Source organism: Rhinoraja longicauda, chromosome 41 (genome assembly GCF_053455715.1).
Source record: "Rhinoraja longicauda isolate Sanriku21f chromosome 41, sRhiLon1.1, whole genome shotgun sequence".
Lineage (NCBI taxonomy): Eukaryota > Metazoa > Chordata > Chondrichthyes > Rajiformes > Arhynchobatidae > Rhinoraja > Rhinoraja longicauda.
The window spans coordinates 5,104,548-5,128,571 of NC_135993.1; the positions used below are offsets into that span (position 1 = coordinate 5,104,548).

Sequence of the window (24,024 nt, forward strand, 5' to 3'; positions counted from 1 at the left end):
ACCAAGCCGAAAATACTATTCCCAGTATTTCTTTTTGAAATGAATTCAGTCTCTGGTGGGGTTGGAACATGCTCTGTCCAGGTCTGATGAAGGGTCTCGACCCGAAACGTCACCCATTCCTTCTCTCCAGAGATGCTGCCTGACCCGCTGAGTTACTCCAGCATTTTGTGTCCATCTCCAGGAACAGTGCTGCCACCCTGATATTTTTCAGCTATTTCCTGTGCATCACTGCAGAAACATTATGATGCACATCAAATGCATTTCAAGTTAAGGTATAGAAGTGTGAAAACGCACACCTCTGGAATCAGGGGAAGTTTCCTCCTAGTTGTTATAAGGCAAATGAGCAATCCTACCACCACTAGAAAGTCATCCTGAACTACTATCTACCTCAATGGAGACCGTCGGACTATCTTTGATCAGACTTAAATGGACTTTATCTTGCACTAAACGTCATTCACGTTTTCCCCTTATCCTCAAGTCAAGTCAAGTCAAATGTACACTGTGGACGGCTCAATTGTAATCATGTATTTTCTTTCTGCTGACCGGTTAGCACGCAACAAAAGCTTTTCACTGTACCTCAGTACACGTGACAATAATCTAAACTGTTGTTATAAATGTAAATAACTCACCGATCTAAAGGCAGCTGAGACAAGGTTGGAAGGGAAGATGTTCCTAAGGAGAAAAAAAGTGTAAAAAGAGTGAGGATTTGTTTTTTATTTTAAAGTTTTTTTAGTTTTAGAGATACAAGGTGGAACAGGCCCTTCGGCCCACCAGGTCCGCACTGACCCGCGATCCCCGCACATTAACATTATCCTACTATTAGGGACAATCCCTCTGGAAGGCGACTCCGGACTGTCAAAGCAGCCACAGCCAGACATAAAAACAGCTTTTTTGTCCCCACGAGTGATATTCTACTCAACAACCAAAGTCTGTAGTCTCTTTTTTGCTCTGGTTTATTTTCACCCACACGTTTAGACCGTAATGGTGTATCCTTATTGTTTTGATGTGTTTATGCTTTATACTTAATTGTTAACTGTATGTTTGTGTTGTCATTTGTGAGCGGAGCACCAAGGCACATTCCTTGTATGTGCATATACTTGGCCAATAAACTTATTCATTATTATTCAATTTACCCATACCCAAGCCAATTGACCGACAAACCTGCACGTTTTTGGAGTGTGGGAGGAAACTGAAGATCTGGGAGAAAACCCACGCAGGGCACGGGGAGAACGTACAAACTCCGTACAAACAGTGCCTGTAGTTGGGATTGAACCCGGGTCTCCGGCGCTGTAAGGCAGCAACTCTACCGCTGCGCCACCCTCTCAGAAGCTCTTAAACGTTCTGCTTTTGTGATCACTTTCACATACACCGTTTAACGCTGAAAGCCACTATTAATCTGGCAGTCTTGTCTCCAGTCTAGAAGGTTAAAGAGTCCAGACCCAGTCTAACCAGATGCAAACACTTTACATATAAAGAACACACCCGGATACACTTTCAGAAAACATTGCCTTTTGGCCCCACCTTGACTACAAACAACTCAAGGCAATTTATTTCCCTGTGCCTGAGCCAATATTTAGCACCTAATCTAACAAGCAATTTATTCCAATGAAAATTTTCCGATAAAGGTTAATGGAGCCGAAACCTGGATGGTTTCCCTCACCTTCACGATAAGCGATTTTATATCTCTTTTCCAGCACCTGCATAATTTGACCGCAGTAAGAAAGATCAAGACTCAAGAGTGTGTTGGAAAGAACTGCAGATGCTGGTTTACACCAAAGATTAACACAAAATGCTGGAGTATCTCAGCGGGTCAGGCAGCATCTCTGGAGAGAAGGAATGGGTGACGTTTCGGGTCGAGACCTTTCTTAAGACACTTCGAAACATCACCCATTCCTTCTCTCCAGACACAGACGAAGGGTCTTGACCCGAAACGTTAGCCATTCCTTCTCTCCAGAGATGCTGCCTGTCCCGCTGAGTTACTCCAGCATTTTGCGTCTATCAAAAATCAAGAGTGTTTAGTTGTCATTGGTACCAACAATGGAACAATGGAGCTCCAGCATCCCTGGAGAACATGGATAGGTGATGTTTCGGATCGGGAGCCTTCTTCAAAACATCATCTCTCCATTCCCTTTATAGATGCTGCCCGACCCGCTGAGATGGAACCTTATGCTTTGCTTGGGACAGAATTCAGCTGTTGCTTACGCATTGGCCAACTTCAATGAATTGATTCAAGAGGTTTATGTGAACACACAAATTTGGAACTTGCTGCACCTGGCAAGTTGCCTTATGGTGATGTGGACACACACACACCAACATCTCATTAAAAAAAGCCCAATCTCTCAGCATTTCGTCAGCACACTCCATCTTTCTGAGGTGTAAATGACCTTGCATTTTTCCATATTATACTCCATCTGTTATGTTCTCACCCACTTATTCAGCTTGTCCATACTCTAAAGGGGCCTCTTTATATCCTACTCTTTACATTCCAAGCAAAGATACTAGAGGAACAAGATAGACCACTCGACCCTAAAAACCGTAGTGTGTCACGGCGGCCATTTTAGTAGGCAGAAACTTGCAGAAACATTTAAAAAGAAAAATAACAAAAATCTGTGAATTGATAGAGGAGATATATTCTGCATTTTAATGGTATCGTCACACATACTGTTCCCCCACAACACTGCGAGAGGCATAACGCATGGCGGGTTTTGCTTACTAAAATGGCTCCTTTGCGTACTACACTTCAGTATAGGTGATTTCAACGGAGTGGTTCATCTTGTTCCTCTAGTATCTTTGATTCTAAGTAGCTTCATATCAACAGCAAACGTGGAAAAATTACATTTTATCCTCTCAGCAAAATCGAGGACATAGGTTTAAGGTAAGATGGCAAACAATTAAGTAGGAATCTGATGGGCAATGTTTTCGGGTCAGGACCCTTTTTCAGATTGATTGTAATGGGGGGGGGGGGGGGGAGGGTTGGGGAACTGGGGAGAAGTCAAAAATCAGGACATATCGGGGCTGGCAAAAGATGTCCAACTTTAGATAGTTCCTCTGTCCCTCTCTTTCCCTCCTCCTTCCCAGATCTCCCTCTACCTTCCTGTCTCCACCTATATCCTTCCTCTGTCCCGCCCCCCCTGACATCAGTCTGAAGAAGGGTCTCGACCTGAAACGTCACCCATTCCTTCTCTCCTGAGATGCTGCCTGACCTGCTGAGTTACTCCAACATTTTGTGAATAAATACCTCAGATAGGAAGGTTCCCCGACAGGCTGATTGTTGACGAGAGTAGGTGTAAACCCAAGAGATATACATTGTAGTGAACTGTGGGGCTGGCCAACAGACTTTTAATGGAGAAAGAGGGGTGGGGACGAGGGAGGTGTTTGGAGAATGATCACACAGCTGGGTCGATATTTCATCATTGTGAATGAGATGTTAAAATTAAGGCACAGTGTGTTCTCTTTGGCAGATATAACAGATCATGTGACACTGGAAAAATTAATAAAATAGTCTCAGTGCCAGTCCACTATTTATCTCCCAATGTTTATACAAGAGCTTTCATGTCCAAAAAATATCCAAGGTCTTTCACTGGAGTGGCATCAAACAATATTGCACTAGTAACCAGAAGATGGTATTTGGAGAGTCCTCTTTAGGGTATGGAGTGCTCCAAGGGTTAGGTCTCAAGGGAAGGTCTACAGAAGGAATTCCAGAGCTTTGAAGCATTGGCAGCTAAAGACAAGGCTGTCCTGGACTCTCCCCTGAGTGCAAACATCCTCCCCACATTCACAACAAGGTGTGGAATGTGAAACATCCCGTTTATTCCCCACCCCGATACAAATCTGCATCGTCATGATGTTACCTTTTCACCTCTCCCTCAAAGCAACAGTGTCACTCAATACCAGGAGGAGATGGGAACCCTTTGAAGGATCCAAATACGTCACCCACCACGACCTGCAGATGCTGGTTTAAACCGAAGACAGACGCAAAAAGCTGGAGTGTCTCAGCGGTTCAGGCAACATCTCTGGAGCAAAAGGAACAGGCGAGACCCTACTTCAGACTGAGTCAGGTGGAGAGGGAAACGAGCAATAGAGAGGGTGATATTGAGAGACGTGGAACAAATGAATGAAAGGCATGTAAAAAGCATCTATGATCAAGGGAAGGTGGAGCCCACAATGGTCCATTGTTGCCTTGGGGGGCAGGTGATAACGAGTTACACAGACAGTGGAAACGTTGTAAATGGCCAACATTTTATGACCCCTGAAGATAGTCTGAAGTCGGTCTAGACCCGAAACGTCACCTATTCCTTTTCTCCCGAGATGCCGCCAGACCCAATAGACAATAGACGCAGGAGGAGGCCATTCGGCCCTTCGAGCCAGCACTGCCATTCAATGTGATCATGGCTGATCATTCTCAATCAGTACCCCGTTCCTGCCTTCTCCCCATACCCCCTGACTCCGCTATCCTTAAGAGCTCTATCCAGCTCTTTCTTGAAAGCATTCAGATAATTGGCCTCCACTGCCTTCTGAGGCAGAGAATTCCACAGATTCACAACTCTCCGACTGAAAAAGTTTTTCCTCATCTCAGTTTTAAATGGCCTACCCCTTATTCTTAAGCTGCGGCCTCGTTAGGAACAGGCCTCTTGGCCCACCGAGTCCGGGCAGACCAGCGATCACCCCGAACACTCGCACTACCCTACGCACCAGGGACAACTTACACAACCCAATCAACCTACGCCACTGTTGCACAGAGACGCATCAGACAGTTTATATGCATTCTGTACTGATACCGGCGATTGTTTAGTTTAGAGATACAGCACGGAAACAGGCCCTTCGGCCCACCGAGTCCGTGCCAACCAGCGATCCCCGCACACTAACACTATCCTACACACACTAGGGACAATTTACATTTACACCAAGCCAATTAACCTATAAACCTGTACGTCTTTAGAAGACTGGAATTTAGAAGGCTGAGGGGGGATCTTATAGAAACATATAAAATTCTTAAGGGGTTGGAGAGGCTAGATGCGGGAAGATTGTTCCCGATGTTGGGGAAGTCCAGAACCAGGGGTCACAGCTTAAGTGCTAGTCAGAGTAGGAATAGGAGGATATTTCATATGAATACGTGGCTTGAAAAATGGTGCAAGGGGGAGGGATTCAAATTTTTAGGACATTGGAACCAGTTCTGGGAGAGGTGGGACCAGTACAAACAGGACGGTCTGCACCTGAGCTGGAATGGAACCAATGTCCTAGGGGGAGTGTTTGCTAGTGCTGTCGGGAAGGATTTAAACTAATGTGGCAGGGGGATGGGAGCTGGAGCAGAGAGACAGAGGGGTGTAAAATGAGGGTAGAAGCAACAGGTAGCAAGGTGAAAAGTAAAAGTGGCAGGCAGACAAATCCAGGGCAAAAATCAAAAAGGGCCACTTTTCAACATAATCGTACAAGGGGTAAGAGAGTTGTAAAAACAAGCCTGAAGGCTTTGTGTCTCAATGCAAGGAGTATACCTAATAAGGTGGATGAATTAAATGTGGAGATAGTTATTAATGATTATGATATAGTTGAGATTACGGAGACATGGCTCCAGGGTGACCAAGGCTGGGAGCTCAACATCCAGGGATATTCTATATTCAGGCGGGATAGACAGAAAGGAAAAGGAGGTGGGGTAGCGTTACTGGTTAGAGAGGAGATTAAAGCAGTGGAAAGGAAGGACATTGGCTTGGAGGAAGTGGAATCGATATGGGTAGAGCTACGAAACACTAAGGGGCAGAAAACGCTAGTGGGAGTTGTGTACAGGCCACCTAACAGCAGTAGGGAGGTTGGGGATGGCATCAAGCAGGAAATTAGAAATGCATGCACTAAAGGCGCAGCAATTATAATGGGTGACTTCAATCTACATATAGATTGGGTGAACCAAACTGGCAGGGGTGCTGAGGAAGAGGATTTCTTGGAATGTTTGAGAGATAGTTTTCTAAACCAACATGTCGAGGAACCAACGAGAGAACAGGCCATTCTAGACTGGGTATTGAGTAATGAGGAAGGGTTAGTTAGCAGTCTTGTTGTGCGAGGCCCCTTGGGCAAGAGTGATCATAATATGGTAGAGTTCTTCATTAGGATGGAGAGTGACAAAGTCGATACAGAAACAAGTGTTCTGAACTTAAAGAAAGGTAACTTTGAGGGTATGAGGCGTGAATTGTCCAAGATAGACTGGCGATTGATGCTGAAAGGGTTGACGGTAGACATGCAATGGAAGGCATTTAAAGGTCGCATGGATGAACTACAACAAGTGTTCATCCCAGTTTGGCAAAAGAACAAACCAGGAAAGGTAGTGCATCCGTGGCTAACAAGGGAAATCAAGGATAGTATTAAAACAAAAGATGAAGCATACAGATTAGCCAGAAAAAGTAGCATACCAGAGGACTGGGAGAAATTCAGAGTCCAGCAGAGGAGGACAAAGGGCTTAATTAGGAAAGGGAAAATAGATTATGAGGGAAAACTGGCAAGGAACATAAAAACAGACTGCAAAAGCTTTTATAGATATGTCAAGAGAAAAAGATTAGTTAAGGCAAATGTAGGTCCCTTGCAGTCGGAAACAGGTGAATTGATCATAGGGAACAAGGAGTTGGCAGACCAATTGAACAAATACTTTGGTTCTGTCTTCACTAAGGAAGACATAAACCGTCTGCCGGAAATAGCGGGGGACCGGGGGTCTAAAGAGATGGAGGAACTGGGGGAAATCCAGGTTAGTCGGGAAGTGGTGTTAGGTAAATTAAATGGATTAAAGGCAGATAAATCCCCAGGGCCAGATAGGCTGCATCCCAGAGTGCTTAAGGAAGTAGCCTCAGAAATAGTGGATGCATTAGTGATAATTTTTCAAAACTCTTTAGATTCTGGAGTAGTTCCTGAGGACTGGAGGGTAGCTAATGTAATCCCACTTTTTAAAAAGGGAGGGAGAGAGAAAACAGGGAATTATAGACCAGTTAGCCTAACATCGGTAGTTGGGAAAATGCTAGAGTCAGTTATTAAAGATGTGATAGCATTACATTTGGAAAGTGGTGAAATCATCGGACAAAGTCAGCATGGATTTACCAAAGGTAAATCATGTCTGACGAATCTTATAGAATTTTTCGAGGATGTAACTAGTAGAGTGGATAAGGGAGAACCAGTCGATGTGTTATATCTGGACTTTCAGAAGGCCTTCGACAAGGTCCCACATAGGAGATTGGTGTACAAACGTAAAGCACACGGTATTGAGGGTTCAGTGTTGAGATGGATAGAAAATTGGTTGGCGGACAGGAAGCAAAGAGTAGGAATAAACGGGTCCTTTTCGGAATGGCAGGCAGTGACTAGTGGGGTACCGCAAGGCTCAGTGCTGGGACCCCAGTTATTTACAGTGTATATTAATGATTTGGACGAGGGAATTGAATGCAACATCTCTAAGTTTGCAGATGACACGAAGCTGGGTGGCAGTGTTAGCTGCGAGGAGGATGCTAGGAGGCTGCAGAGTGACTTGGATAGATTAGGCGAGTGGGCAAATGCATGGCAGATGCAATATAATGTGGATAAATGTGAGGTTATCCACTTTGGCGGCAAGAACAGGAAAGCAGAGTATTACCTGAATGGTGACCGATTGGGAGAAGGGGAGATGCAACGTGACCTGGGTGTCATGGTGCACCAGTCATTGAAAGCAAGCATGCAATTGCAGCAGGCAGTGAAGAAAGCGAATGGTATGTTGGCATTCATAGCAAGAGGATTTGAGTTTAGGAGCAGGGAGGTTCTGCTGCAGTTGTACAGGGCCTTGGTGAGACCGCACCTGGAGTATTGTGTGCAGTTTTGGTCTCCTAACCTGAGGAAAGACGTTCTTGCCTTAGAGGGAGTACAGAGAAGGTTCACCAGATTGATCCCTGGGATGGCGGGACTTACATATGAGGAAAGACTAGATAGACTGGGCTTGTACTCGCTGGAATTTAGAAGACTGAGGGGGGATCTTATAGAAACATATAAAATTCTTAAGGGGTTGGAGAGGCTAGATGCGGGAAGATTGTTCCCGATGTTGGGGGAGTCCAGAACCAGGGGTCACAGCTTAAGGATAAGGGGGAAGTCTTTTAGGACCGAGATGAGAAAACATTTCTTCACACAGAGAGTGGTGAGTCTGTGGAATTCTCTGCCACAGAAGGTAGTTGAGGCCAGTTCATTGGCTATATTTAAGAGGGAGTTAGATGTGGCCCTTTTTGCTAAAGGGATCAGGGGGTATGGAGAGAAGGCAGGTACAGGCTACTGAGCTGAATGATCAGCCATGATCATATTGAATGGCGGTGCAGGCTCGAAGGGCCGAATGGCCTACTCCTGCACCTATTTTCTATGTTTCTATTTCTATGTTTCTATGATAAGGGGGAAGTCTTTTAGGACCGAGATGAGAAAACATTTCTTCACACAGAGAGTGGTGAGTCTGTAGAATTCTCTGCCACAGAAGGTAGTTGAGGCCAGTTCCTTGGCTATATTTAAGAGGGAGTTGGATGTGGCCCTTGTGGCAAAAGGGATCAGGGGGTATGGAGAGAAGGCAGGTACAGGTTACTGAGCTGGATGATCAGCCATGATCATATTGAATGGCGGTGCAGGCTCGAAGGGCCGAGTGGCCTACTCCTGCACCTATTTTCTATGTTTCTATGTCTTTGGAGTGTGGGAGGAAACCGAAGGTCTCGGAGAAACCCACGCAGGTCACGGGGAGAACATACGGACAGCACCCGTAGTCGGGAACGAACCCGGGTCTCCAGCGCTGCATTCGCTGTAAGGCAGCAACTCTACCGCTGCGCCACCGTGACCGCCCTTATGTATGCCAATAATCTTGCTAATCTGCATGCTAAAAAATGAATTTCACTGTACCTTTGTGCACGGTGATAAAGAACCATTGATCATTCTCTGCCCCACCTATGCTTCCTCTCTGTATGTGGCATTGTCCCAGAGACTTAGTTTGCAAGTCACAGCTTAAGGATAAGGGGGAACTCATTTGGTCCTGAAACTCTATTGACTCGGCAATAACAAACCACAAACGTCAAGCTTAAGTGAACTTTAAAACAAAACAAAACATAGAACAACACAGGTCCTTCAAGTCCATAATTTTGTGAGTTTAGTTTCGGCCAGAGGTACGGCCCAGAAACAGGCCCTTTGGCCCACCAAGTCCGTGCTGACCAGTTACACTAGCACACTAGGGACAACTTACATTTTTTACCGAAGCCAATTAACCTACAAACCTATATGTCTTTGGAGTGTGGGAGGAAACCGGAGCACCCGAGGAAAACCCATGCAGGTCACGGGGAGAACGTACAAACTCCATATAGACAGCACCCGTAGTCGGGGTCGAACCTGGGTCTCTGGCGCTGTGAGGCAGCAACTCTACCGCTGTGTCTCCATGCAGAAATGTCCATGTTGAACATGTCAAGCTAAACTAATCACTGCCTGCCCGTGATCCATATCCCTCCAAATCTACATGCCTGTCTAAACGCCTTTAACATATCTGCCTCCACATCTTAAGAAGGGCCCCGACCCAAAACGTTGCCTATCCATGTTCTCCAGAGATGCTGCCTGATCCTCTGAGTTACCCCAGCACTCGGACTGCACGGTGGCACAGCGGTAGAGTTGCTGCCTTACAGCGAATGCAGCGCCGGAGACTCAGGTTCGATCTTGACTACGGGCGCCATCTGTACGGAGTTTATACGTTCTCCCCGTGACCTGCGTGGGTTTTCTCCGAGATCTTACACTCCAAAGACGTACAGGTTTGTAGGTTAATTGACTGGGTAAATGTAAAAATTGTCCCTAGTGTGTGTAGGGTAGTGTTAGTGTGCAGGGATCGCTGGGCGGCGCGGACTCGGTGGGCCGAAGGGCCTGTTTCCGCGCTGTATCTCTAAATCTAAAAAAAACAAAACTGTATCATTCTGTGACAATTAGCGTCTCCAGTTGATTGTTTCTTGGATTTGAACTCAAGTCTACAAATTGTTGGTCATGGTAACTTTACTGTATGTTTAGTAACTACAACCTTGTTCTTCCATTCAGTGGTCAACATCCCAGCTCTCGTGTGAAGATTTATTTACCGTAGCCTGTATAATATTTATGGTATTGTTAGTGACTTCACAACCGGCGATCTGTTGGAGTAACTCAGCAGGTCAATAGACAATAGGTGCAGGAGGAGGCCATTTGGCCCTTCGAGCCAGCACCGCCATTCAATGTGATCATGGCTGATCATTCTCAATCAGTACCCCGTTCCTGCCTTCTCCCCTGACTCCGCTATCCTTAAGAGCTCTATCTAGCTCTCTCTTGAATGCATTCAGAGAATTGGCCTCCACTGCCTTCTGAGGCAGAGAATTCCACAGATTCACAACTCTCTGACTGAAAAAGTTTTTCCTCATCTCCGTTCTAAATGGCCTACCCCTTATTCTTAAACTGTGCCCCTTGTTCTGGACTACCCCAACATTGGGAACATGTTTCCTGCCTCTAACGTGTCCAACCCCTTAATAATCTTATACGTTTCAATAAGATCTCCTCTCATCCTTCTAAATTCCAGTGTATACAAGCCTAGTCGCTCCAGTCTTTCAACATATGACAGTCCCGCCATTCCGGGAATTAACCTAGTAAACCTACGCTGCACGCCCTCAATAGCAAGAATATCCGTCCTCAAATTTGGAGACCAAAACTGCACACAGCACTCCAGGTGCGGTCTCACTAGGGCCCTGTACAACTGCAGAAGGACCTCTTTGCTCCTAAAGTCAGGCAGCATCTGAGAAGGGAATGGACTGACGGCATTTTGGCCCGACCCGCTGAGTTCCTTTAGCAGTTTGATTTTTGCTCAAGGTTTCAGCATCTGCAGTCGTGTGTCACCCATTCTTTACTGTCTATTCAAACTTTTTTGCACCTTGCCCTTCCAATGCATAGGTTTGAGGAGAGAGGTGTAAAGTTTAATGGAGATAGAAACATAGAAAATAGGTGCAGGAGTAGGCCATTCGGCCCTTCCAGCCAGCACCGCCATTCAAAATGATCATGGCTGATCATCCAAAATCAGTACCCCGTTCCTGCTTTCTCCCCAAATCCCATGATTCCGTTAGCCCTAAGAGATAAATCTAACTCTCTCTTGAAAACATTCAGTGAATTGGCCTCCACTGCCTTCTGTGGCAGAGAATTCCAGATTCACAACTCTCCAGGTGGAATGTAGACAATAGGTGCAGGAGTAGGCCATTCAGCCCTTCGAGCCAGCACCGCCATTCAATGCGATCATGGCTGATCACTCTCAATCAGTACCCCGTTCCTGCCTTCTCCCCATACCCCCTCACTCCGCTATCCTTAAGAGCTCTATCCAGCTCTCTCTTGAAAGCATCCAACAAACTGGCCTCCACTGCCTTCTGAGGCAGAGAATTCCACACCTTCACCACTCTCTGACTGAAAAAGTTCTTCCTCATCTCCGTTCTAAATGGCCTACCCCTTATTCTTAAACTGTGGCCCCTTGTTCTGGACTCCCCCAACATTGGGAACATGTTTCCTGCCTCTAATGTGTCCAATCCCCTAATTATCTTATATGTTTCAATAAGATCCCCCCTCATCCTTCTAAATTCCAGTGTATACAAGCCTAATTGCTCCAGCCTTTCAACATATAACAGTCCCGCCATTCCGGGAATTAACCTAGTGAACCTACGCTGCACGCCCTCAATAGCAAGAAATTTTTTTCTGATTTTTTTTACACATAAAAGATGATGGGTTCCTGGAACTCAGCCATATGATATTGGTGTTAAACATGCGTTTAGATGTGCACATACATATGCAGGGAGTGGAGGGATAGGGATCGCGATCATGTTCGGCATGGACACTGTGGGCCGAAGGGCCTGCTCCTGTGCTGTACTGTTCTATGCCTACGTAACACTGCCCTAAAGTCCAGGGGCAAATCCTTCCAAGTATATTGGACCCTTTAATCAACAATAGGAAAATATATTTATTATTGTTGACGCACAATTTATCCGCGCAAAATTTGATCGTCTCATCTCCTGGTCAATGTCGTCACGTTGACACAGCGTTAGAGTAGCTGCCTTACGTCGAATGCAGCGCCAGAGACCCGGGTTCGATCCCGACCACGGCTTCTGTCTGTACGGAGTTTGTACGTTCTCCCCGTGACCCGCGTGGGTTTTCTCTGAGATCTTCGGTTTCCTCCCACACTCCAAAGACGGACAGGTTTGTAGGTTAATTGGCTTGGTAAATGTAAAAATTGTCCCTAGTGTGTGTAGGATGGTGTTAATGTGCGGGGATCATTGGTTGGCACCGACCCGGCGGGCCGAAAGGCCTGTTTCCGCGCTGTATCTCTAAACCACCCTTCAAGGTGTTCATGGACTGTGCATCTGGGGGAGAGATACAACGATTCACCACCGTCATCTCAGTCCTAGACAACATGCAGGAGAAACCATCTCTCCATATACCCATTGACTTGCTGCAACTGCTCCTTCGAGCAAGGTATTCTGGATTAGAAGTCATTGTTGTAACATCGACGTTAATAATGACATGTGTAGGAAGGAACTGTAGATACCGGTTTAAACCGAAGATAGACACAAAAAGCTGGAGTAGCCCAGCGGGTCAGGCAGCACCTCTGGAGAAATGGAATAGGTGACTTTTCGGGTCCAGACTCTTCTTCAGACTGCTTGTCAGAGGAAAGGGAAACGAGAGATATAGATGGTGATATAGGTCAAATTAATGAAAGATATGCAGAAAAGTAATGATGATTGTAGAGAAGAGATAAGGAATCACAGAGATTCAGGGAGAGAAGATGTTGCAGAACTCTCGTTGGAGGGAGAACTTCTTAGAGTCATTAAATAAATCCCGTCCCCAAATTTTGCAAAACATTCCTTTCTTTAAAAAAAACTCTTTTGTGGTTTTTAAAAAAAATTTAAGCAACCTTTTGTTGCAAAGTAGGCATTCCTTGAGGAGATTTCACCGTGGGGATTTCCTGGAGCAAAATGTTTTTAAAATAATCATCGGGGTAAAATTTAACGAGGGAAAATCTAGGTACATTACCATGTACCTGGAGAAATGGGAACATTTATAACGGGGAATAGGAAATGGCAGAGAAGAAAAGCAAAAAAAATGTTGCGCGTGTCCCTGCGGCAGCCAGTAAAACGTGATAGAGTCAGAGATAGAGAGAGGGGGAGAGAGGGGGAGAGAGGGGGAGAGAGGGGGAGAGAGGGGGAGAGAGGGGGAGAGAGGGGGAGAGAGGGGGAGAGAGGGGGAGAGAGGGGGAGAGAGGGGGAGAGAGGGGGAGAGAGGGGGAGAGAGGGGGAGAGAGGGGGAGAGAGGGGGAGAGAGGGGGAGAGAGGGGGAGAGAGGGGGAGAGAGAGGGAGGGAGAGGGAGGGAGAGAGCGCGATTTACAGAGTTGCACCCTGGTCAGTGCAACGCCCGTCTGATGCAATCGAGCCGTGTCATACAGAAATGGGGAACAAAGGCTGAATATTCAGGGGCTTTACAGCAAATAAAAGAAGGAAAGACTGATCACTAAGTGATGAAAGTGGCTATTCCTGATAATAGCTGTTTGAGAATGTGTAGATGTGCTGGTTAACATCTTTAAAAATTCAATAATGTGGTTCCTGCGCATTGGAGCATTGCAAATATGACCCCACTATTTAAGAAAGGAGAGGGGGAGAAAACAGAGAGAGAGAGACACAAAAAGCTGGAGTAACTCAGCGGGACAGGTAGCATCTGTGGAGAGAAGGAATGGGTGGCGTGAAGGGTCTCGACCCGAAACATCACCTCTCCAGAGATGCTGCCTGTCCCGCTGAGTTACTCCAGCTTTTTGCGCCCATCTTCGGTTTAAGCTGGCATCTGCAGTTCCTTCTTACACAAACAGAGATAGAGACATTGGAATCAGTGAAGATGGACACAAAATGCTGGAGTAACTCAGCAGGACAGGCAGCATCTCTGCAGATAAGGACTAGGTGACGTTTCAGGTCGATACCCTTCTCCAGACTGAGAGTCAGGGGAGAGGGAAACGATATAGAAGATACATAGAAGAAATGAAAGATATAGAAAAAGCAACGATGATCAAGAAAGGTGGAGCCCACAATAGTGTAGATTCACTGCCTTGAACCCAGGAATTAGATGACTGCCTCAGGAAGAGAGGCTATATTTACTGGAGGTTAAAAGCCTGAGAATAAAGGGGAGGCCATTTAAAACTGCGAGAAGAAACTTTTTCACCCAGAGTTGTGAAATTTTGGAATTCTCTGCCACAGAAGGCAGTGTGGGGCAATTCACTGAATTTAAAAGAGAGTTAGATAGAACTCTGGGGGCTAATGGAATCAAGGGATATGGGGAGAAGGCAGGCACAGGTTACTGATTGTGGATGATCAGCCATGATCACATTGAATGGCGGTGCTGGCTCGAAGGGCCAAATGGCCTCCACCTGCACCTATTTTCTATGTTTCTAAGTGATTTTTTTTAACCATGCACTATGCCGTTGGAATGAGATGAGGAGATATATTGTGCAGTGTAAGAAAATAACTGCAGATGCTGGTACAATTCGAAAGTATTTATTTCACAAAATGCTGGAGTAACTCAGCAGGTCAGGCAGCATCTCAGGAGAGAAGGAATGGGATATATTATGCAAAGTGCTATAATTTGTGAAATTCTCCCTCAGGGCTGAAAGGGCTCATTCTCTGAGGAAGAGATTCATAGATATTTGGAAATTATGTAAATCAGAGTTGACAGATTTGGCAGCAGCATGGTTTTAAACCACATGATCTTTAATGGAAGCAAAGAAATAAATTATTTCTTTATTTATTCAGAGGATGTAGGTGTCACTGATATTGCCAGCATTTACTGTTCTTGCTCCTAAAGGACTGTCACAAGTAGCAGTGAATCAAATGTAGGCATACGGAACTGCAGATGCTGGTTTACCAAAAAAAAGACACAAAGTGCTGGAGTAACTCAGCGAGTCAGACAGCATCTCTGGTGAACATGGACAGGCGATATTTTGGGTCGGGATGTGTAGGATAGGTCTGAAGAAGGGTCTCGACCCTAAACGTCACCCATTCCTTCTCCCCAGAGATGCTGTCTGACCCGATGAGTTACTCCAGCATTGTGTCTTTCTTTTGGGTCGGGACCCTTTTTTAGATCCTTGTGAATTAAATGTGTCCCCCCCCAACCTTAAACAAATCCTACAGTTCACCTACTGATACTTTAAAAGAAAATGTATTTAATGATTCCAATTTAAAATTCCTCATCTTCCACAGGAGGAAGAAATTCCACCAGTTTATTTACTGATACATTAGCACGCAATTTATTTAATAATAATAATGCATTACATTTATATAGCGCTTTTCATATACTCAAAGACGCTTGACAGGGATTTAAAGAACATAGGGAAGTGAATAAATAGATAAATAAGTAAACGAACAGAGAAAGGAGACAGAAGGTGTCAAATTTTATCTCCCCCATCTTCTACTGGAGGAAGAAGAAAAATCCTGCAGTTTACACTGATATTTTAATACAAGATTTATTTAATGACGTGATATTCAAAATTCCTAATTTTCCATTCGAAGAAGAAAAATATCCCACAGGTTCCCAACTGATATTTTGGCATGAGGTTTATTTAATGGGTCTAATTTAAAATTCATCATCTTCCACTAGAGGAAAAAAAATCTAGTAGTTTACACATATTTTAATACAGGATTTACTTAATGAGACTCTAATTTGAAATTTCTCTATCATCCATTTGAAGAAATAAAGCCAGATTACTTACTAATACTTTAGCACAGGATTTATTTAATGACACTAATTAAAAATTAATCATCTTCCACTGGATTCAAACTCATGCTTCTGGCTGCTAGTTCGGGAGCCTAACCACTACACTACCCTGCAAGGACTTGGATTGAAAGGGCGATAAATGGCATAGCCTCAGAATTAGAGGACGTTCCTTTAGGAAGGAGGAGGAATTTCTTCAGTCAGAGGGCGGAATCTGTGGAATTCTTTGCCACAGAAGGCTGTGGAAGCCAAGTCAATGGATATTTTTACAGCGTAGATAGATAGATTCTTGATCAGTGCGGGTGTCAGGGGTTATGGGGGAGAATGGGGTTAGGAGGGAGAGATAGCCATGATTGAATGGCAGAATAGACTTGATATGCCGAATGGCCTCATTCTGTTCATATCACTTATGAGGAAAAGACAAGCTGGGTTGTGGTCTAAGTGGTTGGTATTCTTTACCAGGCGCCCTCACTACACTTCTCTGTATTTACTTCAGGCTTCGAGTGGTGTCAGTGCACCCACTATAACGCAGGTCGATTGCATCAGACACACCACATACACACACACACACACACACACGTTGCAAGGCACTACACTAACCAAGGTACAGCAGCTAAAACCAAATTTAGGGGGGCAACAAAATAAATGTATCTCCCCCCCCAAAAATTTTTTCACTCCTTTGTATTAAACAGCGACCGAAAAACCTGATGGCTAACCCGACCTTTTCACCTCCTCTGGCGCCAAAAGTTAGACACGGTCGTCCTACTGCACAGGAAAAGAGAGATTCGAGTTGTTTAGCCTGAATTAGACGTAAAATAGATTTTAAAAGCCACGTTACCACGTCTATTCATTTGATTAAGAGTCCGTCAACGGGACAATCGAGCTTTTTAAATATATATATATATATATATATATATAAGATTATTAATTTTAAATTAGTGTCATTATATAGGCCCCCGAACTAGCAGCCAGAAGCGCCAGTTCGAATCCAGTGGAAGATTATTAATTTTAAATTAGTGTCATTATATATATTTTTTTAAAAGTTCGACAATCGAGCTTTTTTACTATATATATATAATAATGACATATATAATCGGGACAGAATATATATATATATATAATCGGGACAGAATATTAATTTTAAATTAGTGTCATTATATATATATATAATGACACTAATTTAAAATTAATATTCTGTCCCGATTATATATGTCATTATTATATATATATATATATTTTTTTTTTTAAAGCTCGATTGTCCCGATTATATATATATTAAACAAGGGACAATTATAATTTAATTATATATATATATATATTATATATTATATATATATTATATAATAATATATATATATATATAATATATATAATATATATAATATATATAATATATATATATTATATAATAATATATATATATATATTATTATATAATATATATATAATATATATATATATAATTAAATTATAATTGTCCCTTGTTTAATATATATATATATATATATAAAATGACACTAATTTAAAATTAATAATCTAATATATATAATATAATTTAGAGTGTTATTTACCTCACCAAATCCAGAAAGGAGTCGGTGATTTCCTTGGGTTCCAGGGGCGCTGCTTCCAAGCCGGGCAGCTGGGGTCTGGATTCGGCGCCGTCTCCTGGTTTGATGATGAAGGCCATGACCACGCCGACGATGGAGGCCAGGAGGGTGGTGATGAAGAAGAAGAGGATGGCCCAGCCGCCCAGCTTGCCCAGGGCTTTGGTGTCCAGGCTGGCGGCTCCGGCCACCAGGCTGCACACCACCAGCGGGATGATGATCATCTTGAGTAGCCGGATCAGCAGTTCGCCGGGGAAGGAGAAGTAGATGACCTGGACTTTGCTGAGCCCCAGGCTCCTCACCGACAGGCCGATCACCACGCCGATGATGACCCCGGTCACGGTCAGGATGACCAGCAGGTTCCCTCCGATACAACTCTTGACTTTCTCCATCTTGTCCACTGGCTTTCGGACCTTGCTGGCTACAGTGTCGCCGCCGCTCGCTACATTGTTGCCGCCACCGGTCGCTACATTGTTGCCGCCGCCGCCGCTCGCTACATTGTTGCCGCCACCTGTCGCTACATTGTCGCCGTTGGTAGCCTTCTTGCCCTGGTAAATGTCACCGTTGGAGGTGCCCATCGGCTGTTGATCGTCTACAGTCGTGGCCATAATAAAACCTGCTCCCCGCCTTCCCAATCTGCCCCGCTGTCTCAACGCTGTCTGTAGGTCGGTGCTCGGGTTTTGTGTGCACTTTGTTTCCAAGTGAAGGGAGGACACGCCAGCTCTCCCCGGCCCTGGCACTGGCACTGGCACACGCGGGCGTCAATAGCAAAGGGGGAGGCCAGTCCTCCTGCTATTATAATAAGACGAGGAGGGCGTGGGCATTGGGGGGAGTATCGTGTCCGGTTTGCTCTCCTCCTCTCGGGCGGGGAAACAGGATGTGGAAACATGTTCTCCTCATTGCATCAGGACTCGAGGAACCAGTCGTACAAAACAAAAACAAAATGAGACATCTTTTCCTGATAGCCGACGACAATTACGCACCACACCCCCTCCCTCCCTCCCACCCACCACCTGGCTCTCACGCTTTCTCGTAACCCCCACCCCAACTAAAACCTGTCTGAAGAAGGGTCCCGCCCCCAAACGTCGCCCAGAGAGGCCACGTCCTCCAGAGATGCTGCCTGACCCGCTGAGTTACTCCAGCACTTTGTGTCCCTTTAGTGTTTTACTAGACCCAAACCTATCCTGCGTTGGTACAGCACCCTCTCCTCTTCCCCTCCCTACCCTTCCTCCATCCTACCCCTCCCTACCCCCTTACCCCTCCCCTGCCCCCACTCCATCCCCCTCAACCCCCCTTATCCTCCATCTCCCCTCCCCTACCCCCACTCCATCCCCCTCAACCCCCCCTTATCCTCCGTCCCTCCTTCCCCCTCCCTCCCTCCCCCCCCCCCTCCTTCCCTCTCCCTCCTCCCCCTCCCCTACCCCCACTCCATCCCCCTCAACCCCCCCTTATCCTCCGTCCCTCCTTCCTTCCCCCTCCCTCCCTCCTTCCCTCTCCCTCCCTCCTTCCCCATCCCTCCCTCCTTCCCCATCCCTTCCCCCTCCCTCCTTCCCCCTCCCTCCCTCCTCCGTCCCCCTCCGTCCTCCTCCCCTACCCCCACTCCATCCCCCTCAACACCCCTTATCCTCTCTTCTCTCCCCTCCATCCCTCCCTCCACCCTCCCCCTTTCCCCCCCTCCACCCTCCTCCTTTCCCCCCCTCCACCCTCCTCCTTTCCCCCCCTCCCTCCCTCCCTAGGAGATAGATTTAAACTTTAAAATGTGAATAACTTTAAAAATATAACACTGATTTCAATGAAACTTCTTCCATTTGCACCACAGGGATGACGGTGAGTAAGGTGGGCCTAAAGTTGTCGCGCTATCGTGTACCCTTTAGGCTGAAGTTCGGGAACAAACAAACAAACAAACAAACGAGAGTTTTCGTATATAGATAGATTGTCATGTGTCGCTGATCCGAACAATGAAATTCTTACTTGCAGCAGCAGCAGCAGCTCAACAGGTCTGTAAATTCGGCACTGAGCAGTTAATGTGGTGAACAAACAAAAAAAAAATTCAATTCAAACAAAACAGTATAGATCAACAAAAATTCCCATTATTATGCCCAAATCCCCTTGTGCAACTCAGGTAGTTTCGAGTTTAGTTGGAGTCCGTAGTGTTCAGTAGCTTGTGTAGGAAAGAACTGCAGATGCTGGTTTAAATCGATGGGAGACACAAAATGTCGGAGTAACTCAGCGGGGCAGGCAGCATCTCTGGGGAGAAGGAATGGGTGACGTTTCAGGTCGAGACCCTTCTTCAGTGTTCAGTAGCCTGATGGTTTGTGGGAAGAAGCTGTTCCTGAACCTGGATGTTACAGTTTTTGAGACTCCTATGCCTTTTTCCCATGGCAGGATTGATGCAAGGAGTTTGGCAAGTGATAGGTGGATACAGGGGAGGGGTTTCATTGGCATATGGATAAACAAAAGCGAGAGGTGAAATGGAGACCAAAGGGGGTACTATAAAGAGAGAAGAGAAATGTGAAGCCAGAGGGAGGGATATGGGTGGAAGGAGGAGAGGAAAGGGGGGTGGGATAGGGGGGTTAAATGGGTGCGCACCAGAGTAGAGCAGGGGAAGTGAGGGGTGGGGGTGGGATGAAAGGTGGAGGGGGTTGTCACACTGTGGACAGCTCGATTGTAATTGTGTATTGTCTTTCCGCTGACTGGTTAGCGCGCAACAAAAGAGATGCCTGGAGTCCCTTGCCCGGAGTAGGTGAACCGAGGACCAGAGGGCACAGGTTTAAGGTGAAGGGGAAAAGATTTAATAGGAATCTGCGGGGTAAGTTTTTCACACAAAGAGTGGTGGGTGTATGGAACGAGCCACCAGAGGAGGTAGTTGAGGCAGGGACTATCCCAATGTTTAAGAAACCGATAGACAGGGTACATGGATATGACAGGTTTGGAGGGATATGGGCCAAACACGGACAGGTGGGACTAGTGGAGCTGGGACATGTTGGGCGGTGTGGGCAAGTTGGGCTGAAGGGCCTGTTTGTGCACTGAATGACTCTATAACTAAAGTTTATTCGGTACACGTGACAATAAACTTATGACTAATGACTAGCTCAAATTGGATAATTCAATGTTCATATCATTGGGTTATAAGCTACCATGCAGAATATTATGTACTGATCCTCCAGTATTCATTGATGTTGCCTCTCTGCATTCTCCTTGCTGTAGTTACCATTGCTTAACATCGACTGTACATACACACTGCTTCTATTCTGCCCTGCACTTTGCCTGGGTAGGAGATGAAGCTCTCGAAAGAGATTAAATGGTGATGTGTACATGCAAATTGTACAGAGATAGCAGGAGAGAAGATAGACACAGAATGCTGGAGTAACTCAGCGGGTCAGGCAGCATCTCGGGAGAGAAGGAATGGGTGACGTTTCAGTCTGAAGAAGGGTCTTGAGCCAAAACACCCATTCCTTCTCAGGTAGCACAGCAGTAGAGCTGCCGGCTTACAGCGCCGGAGACCCGGGTTCGATCCTGACTACGGGTGCTGCCTGACCCACCCCCCTCCCAATAGACAATAGACAATAGGTGCAGGAGTAGGCCATTCGGCCCTTCGAGCCAACACCACCATTCAATGTGATCATGGCTGATCATTCTCAATCAGTACCCCGTTCCTGCCTTCTCCCCATACCCCCTGACTCCGCTATCCTTAAGAGCTCGATCTAGCTCTCTCTTGAAAGCATCCAGAAAATTGGCCTCCACTGCCTTCTGAGGCAGAGAATTCCACAGATTCACAACTCTCTGACTGAAAAATCATTCATTGATTACCCTGAAAAATCCCCTGACATCAGTCTGAAGAAGGGTCTCGACCCAAAACGTCACCCATTCCTTCTCTCCCCAGAGATGCTGCCTGACCTGCTGAGGTACTCCAGCATTTTGTGTCTGCCTTCGATTTAAACCAGCATGACCAGTTTTTTTCCTAGCGGGAGAGAATGCGGTTGAGCAATGTGCTTTCCCTTCGGGCTGTTTCATTTCCATCTCCTGCCCTTTTTTTATCTCCTCTCCCCCCCCCCCCCCCCCCCCCCATCTGCAAATATCCGTGAATGAATCCTACGTCAACGGCTGCCTCGGGATTAACAATCCTAGCTGCCCCTGTGGAAAATACATTAAGCCGTGGTTATGAACTATTAATCGAGCCAGTGGTGACACAGAGACAGAGTGTGACTGGAATCATACATCTGTAGCCATGAACATTTGCGATTAAAATTCCAGAGAGAGGATCAAGGTGATCTTATCTCCATTTCCCTTTTGGAAGCAGTTATTTGGGATCTAAAACACTTGTGTCCTGACTACCATTCCAATTGCTCTATTAAACAGAAAAGATTTTTGTATGCCTTCTGACATTTTCAAGAATTGATTTTACTGACAGTATGTGAATTGATTGATTGATTACTTTTCATTACACTGTAGGCTTCATAGTCTTCATCGGAAACTAGAGGAATGGATGACACGTACACAAATCGTAGAAAGGTGTTAGAGCGATGGAATTTAGAGCATAGAACAGCACTGGAGTTGTCTGCGATAAACATGATGCCAAGTTATAAGAAAGACAACAAGGATAAACCAGGGATCAAGAAGCTTATGTCAGTGGTAGAAAAATTATTGGAGAATATCCTGATTATCTAGGAGTAATGTATATTTTGAAAGAACGAGGCTGATTGGGAGTGTTCAATGTGGGTCTGTGTGGGGAAAGTCCTGCCTCACAACTTGAGTGAGGTTTTGAGAGATTTACTTTTGGGGGTGGTGGTAGAGTTGCTGCCTTACAGCTCCAGGGATCCCGGGTTCGATCCTGACTACGGGTGCTGTCTTTACGTTCTCCCCGTGACCTGTGCGGGTTTTCTCCGGGTGCTCCAGTTTCCTCCCACACTCCAAAGACGTACAGGTTTTAAACATTTTGGCTTGGTAAAATTGTAAAATTGGCCCTCGGGTGTGAAGGGGTAATTTAATGTGCGGGGACCACTGGTTGGCGTGGACTCGGTGGGCCGAAGGGCCTGTTTCGGCACTGTATCTCTAAACTAAACTAAACTGGGAAGATTGGATGAAAAGAAAATAACTGCAGATGCTGGTACAAATCGAAGGTATTATTTCACAAAATGCTGGAGTAACTCAGCAGGTCAGGCAGACATGGTCGACGTTTCAGATTGGGATGGTGGATGGATGCTTTTTTGGAAGCCTATGACCTTAGATCCATAGAGTGATACAGTGTGGAAACAGGCCCTTCGGCCCAACTTGCCCACACGGGCCAACATGTCCCATCTACACTAGTCCCACCTGCCTACGCTTGGTCCATATCCCTCCAAACCTGTCCTATCCATGTAGGTGGACTATTGCAAGGATCAGTGCGGTGGAATATATGCTACAGTGACTGTGGCTCCTGCAGAACCAGGGGCCACACAGTCTAAGAATAAAGGGGAGGCCATTTAAAACTGAGGTGAGAAGCAACGTTTTCACACCGAGAGTTGTGAATTTGTGGAATTCTCTGCCACAGAGGGCAGTGGAGGCCAATTCACTGGATGAATTTAAGAGATAGTTAGATAGAGCTCTAGGGGCTAGCGGAATCAAGGGCTATGGGGAGAAGGGTTACTGATTGTGGATGATCAGCCATGATCACAACGAATGGCAGTGCTGGCTCGAAGGGCCAAATGGCCTCCTCCTGCACCTATTTTCTATGTTTCTATGTAGTAAAGTCTTAGACAAGAATGCCGATGGTATGAATCATAAGTTTGCGGATGACATGAAAATTGCCGAGGATGTAAACAGCAAGGAAAGGGACCTGAGGTTACAACAGGATATAGGTTGGATTGAATATTTGGCAAGAGTGTTCACAGGTGGAATTTAATCTCTACAAGTGCAAGGTGTGGCATTTTGGAAAGTTAAATATCGTAAATATTAAGGTATTTAGTAATAGGGATGTAGAAACAAGGAACTGTACATGCATTTTACAGAAAAACATTGGGAGCGGTATGATGGTATAGCGGTAGAGTTGCTGCCTCACAGCGCCAGAGACCCGGGTTCAATCCTGACTACAGGTACTGTCTGTACGGAGTTTGTACGTTCTCCCCGTGACCTGCCTAGGTTTTCCCCGGGACCTCCAGTTTCCTCCCACACTCCAAAGACACGCCAGGTTTGTAGGTTAATTGGCTTTGGTAAAGATTGTAAATTGTCCCCAGTGTGTAAGATAGTGCTAGTGCATTGGAATCGCTGGTCGGCATGGACTCTGTGGGTCAAAGGACCTGTTACCGTGTTGTATCTCTGCATCTGTATCTGTGTTAAAAGACACAAAGTGTGAGAGTAACTCAGGGTATTGAGGAATGTTGATGAACAGATGGACCTTGTAGGTGAAAACAAAGAGAGACACAAAATGCTGGAGTAACTCAGCGGGACAGGCAGCATCTCTGGAGAGAAGGAATGGGTGATGTTTTGGGTTGAGACCCTTTTTCAGACTCGACCTGAAACGTCACCCATTCCTTCTCTCCAGAGATGCTGCCTGTCCCACTGAGTTACTCCAGCATTTTGTCTATCTTCGGTCTAAACCAGCATCTGCAGTTCCTTCCGACACGATCTTGTGGGTCAAGCCCATTGTTGCTTGAATGAGCCCACACAGGTTATTAAAGTGGTGAAGAAGGCATA

At 45.7% G+C, this 24,024-nt stretch overlaps 1 protein-coding gene across 1 annotated transcript in view; it reads right to left on the minus strand.

The window, feature by feature from the left end:
* The window catches only part of slc1a5 (solute carrier family 1 member 5), a 34,716-nt gene extending 16,448 nt beyond the window's left edge, over nt 1-18,268 (minus strand). Inside the window, exons 1-2 of the mRNA XM_078431172.1 lie at nt 17,320-18,268; nt 630-672 (exon numbers count right to left, since the gene is read on the minus strand). Coding sequence (XP_078287298.1) covers nt 630-672; nt 17,320-17,960 — 684 coding nt within the window. The 5' untranslated portion in view covers nt 17,961-18,268. The remainder of the gene's footprint in view (nt 1-629; nt 673-17,319) is intronic.
* Nucleotides 18,269-24,024: the final 5,756 nt, after the last annotated feature.